Source organism: Papaver somniferum, chromosome 8, assembly GCF_003573695.1.
Source record: "Papaver somniferum cultivar HN1 chromosome 8, ASM357369v1, whole genome shotgun sequence".
Classification (NCBI taxonomy): domain Eukaryota; kingdom Viridiplantae; phylum Streptophyta; class Magnoliopsida; order Ranunculales; family Papaveraceae; genus Papaver; species Papaver somniferum.
Genome location: NC_039365.1, coordinates 148,317,812 through 148,320,500, shown reverse-complemented (window position 1 = coordinate 148,320,500; position 2,689 = coordinate 148,317,812). Strand labels below are relative to the sequence as shown.

Sequence of the window (2,689 nt, the reverse complement as noted above, 5' to 3'; positions counted from 1 at the left end):
CACTCACTGCTAATAAGATTGAAAATGTAGTAGTACTTGGGACATGTTAAGCATGTTGGTTAACTTATCAAAGTTTCCCGTCAATCTCACCGAGGAAGAGCTTGTTGGTTCGACTTTCCATTTGCCAATTCTCATATCAGTGACGCACTGGTTCTGTCAAGCATGTGTAACATTTGGTATGCACATTCTGGCCGGCTTTTGGGGAGATTTACACTCCCTGAGGATTTTTATAACTTCAAACAGATGTTCCTGCAAGATCTGAGTTTGTTAGCCTTAGCTTTAGGCGCAGAGATGTAGCATTATCTAGTAGCTCCAACCTTTGCGCCGAGTCGGTGCAATTTATTGTTATGAAAGTAAAGAAAGGAAAAAACACGCCATAAAGAGGGGCACATGATCCCATCAAAAGGTGTATTTTAAGATTCCAAGTCCAATCCAACCCTTCCAGAAATGGAGTTGATTTCTCTAAAAACTGGATAATGCGCAATGCTTTTGCCTTTTTTTGTCACCCAATTGTCATCAGGAGTGAAAAAGCATATGATCACCAGTCACTTATTGGGCAATCCAAGTCAGACACTAGTTTCTGTTGGTCTCCTTTTTCAATATCCAGCATCTGACTTTTTTCTTCTTTTTTCCTGAAGCAACTTGTGTAACACTGAAAATTCCTTAAGTTTTATCCTAGATAAAGGAAATGTCTCCTTTCCTACAGAATGCAGGTACATACACTATGACAAGTTCATTTGTGTTTGTTTATAGGCTGGGAGTGTTGGTTCACGTAGCATTGCTAAGGTCTGTACTAGCCTGCTGATGTGCCAGCTTGACCCTTTTTGTGATGGATTTTTGTTACCCAGTTGATTTTTTATTGGGTTCACAGTTTGGTGATACACTAAGAAAAAGGAGGTCCAAGGCCATTGGATATGACCACATATTCACAAATACCTAATCATATACATCACCTCCATCATCATTTCATATTATTTATGTGCACTCTTTATATCCTATCTTAAAGAAAGAATTTTCCAAGAGATAAGAAAAGAAAGTTGGTTGCTCAAATTTGCACAGAGAAAGGTGATGTAGTTACGTACTCTGCATCTCCTGTATTCAGCAGCACTATCCAGACATCCCATTACAAAGAAAGAGGAAAATGCTGACCATGAAACTAAACAAGTCGGCTGCATACACATGTTTGTGTCTAGTTGAAGGCTTTCAATGGTGTTGGCTCTTGGTCCTACTGGAAATAATAATCCACCTTAATACCTTATCTGTAGATTCTCTTCACTGCCGACTAAACCAAATATATCTGGAGTATTAATTGTATAATTTACCTGATAATAATCAAAAACTCATTGATTGAATATGTCTGACGACTCTGACCCTATTGTAAAATCCAGTGGCAGCAAGTTTTTAAATATTTGTTTTCTTAATCAAACTGCAAATTAACACTCATCAACTAAAGGCACCAAGCTTCCATTAAAAAACTTGCGGATACACTGAGTATCCATTATAAAAAAAAAAAAAAATAGCGCCGATTTATTTCTACCATTAACAACTTAGATCTAATAAACCAGGACAAATATTGATTCCATAATCTAGTAAAAAAAAAAATTAATAAAGACAGAATAAATCATTGTAGGATTGCTTGGAATTATTTCCTAAGCTTTTTTTAAAAACGAATTTATTTTGTACCCACCAAACTTTTGTAACCAATACTGAATCCGGTTATGATTTTCTTGTCAATAAATAAATCTAATCATGTTATGCTTGTACACTTTATGCCCTGGTGATGACTCATGCATGACTCTGGTGATGCATGAGTCATGAGTGACTCTTCAAAACCCAAAGAATTAAAGTTGGTGGCTCACTAAACCAACTTTATTGTCCGGTGTCCCTATAAATGCACATTTCTCATTCAATTGTTTCATTCACAATTCAAGGTTTCATTCAGGAGCTTGCAAACCCATATTTCTAAATTATCCTACTGAAGTTTACAGAATTTCATATCTTCAAGGCTTCAAACACTAGTATACTAGTTTAAGTACATAATGATGAACAAGATTCCAGACAGTGTTATCGAAATTAAATTGAGGTTAGCTGGTGGTGGAATGCAAAAGATCTTCAAACAAACATTTAGAGTCGACGAGGGCGAAAAACTACTAAAGGCATCAAGATGTTATTTATCCACCACTGCTGGTCCAATTGCTGGTCTACTCTTTGTGTCAACCCACAAAATTGCATTTTGCAGTGAAAAACCTTTAACCATCTCTTCAATGAACGGAGGATTTATTAGAACACCTTACAAGGTAGTGATATCGGTAGAGAAGATAAAAAAAGTCGAAGAAAGTCAGAATGTCGACAAACCGAAACAAAAGTACATAGAAATTGTGACAGTTGATCATTTTGATTTCTGGTTTATGGGTTTTGTTAACTACGACAAAGCTTTCAAGACTCTTCAAAAATCCATCAACATATCTCAACAACAACAGTCAAGATGAGGATTCATGAATTTGTACATATATCATGGGTTTAAGACTATAAGTAGTGAAACATATACTGTTACTAGCAATTCTTGTATCAGTACAAGTAGCCTTGTTGTACTTTTCATCTCTTTGCAATGGAAACATTTATTGTTATGAAAATTACGATTTATCTTTTCTTAACAAGATGCATTAAATTATTTAGATGTTACTTTTCT

General features: G+C 35.6%; 1 protein-coding gene across 1 annotated transcript; it reads left to right on the top strand.

Moving 5' to 3' along the window:
* Positions 1-2,039: 2,039 nt before the first annotated feature.
* LOC113306177 (GEM-like protein 4) lies at positions 2,040-2,489 on the top strand. The gene has a single exon (XM_026555147.1). The coding sequence runs from the start codon at positions 2,040-2,042 to the stop codon at positions 2,487-2,489; it is 450 nt and encodes a 149-aa protein (XP_026410932.1).
* Positions 2,490-2,689: the final 200 nt, after the last annotated feature.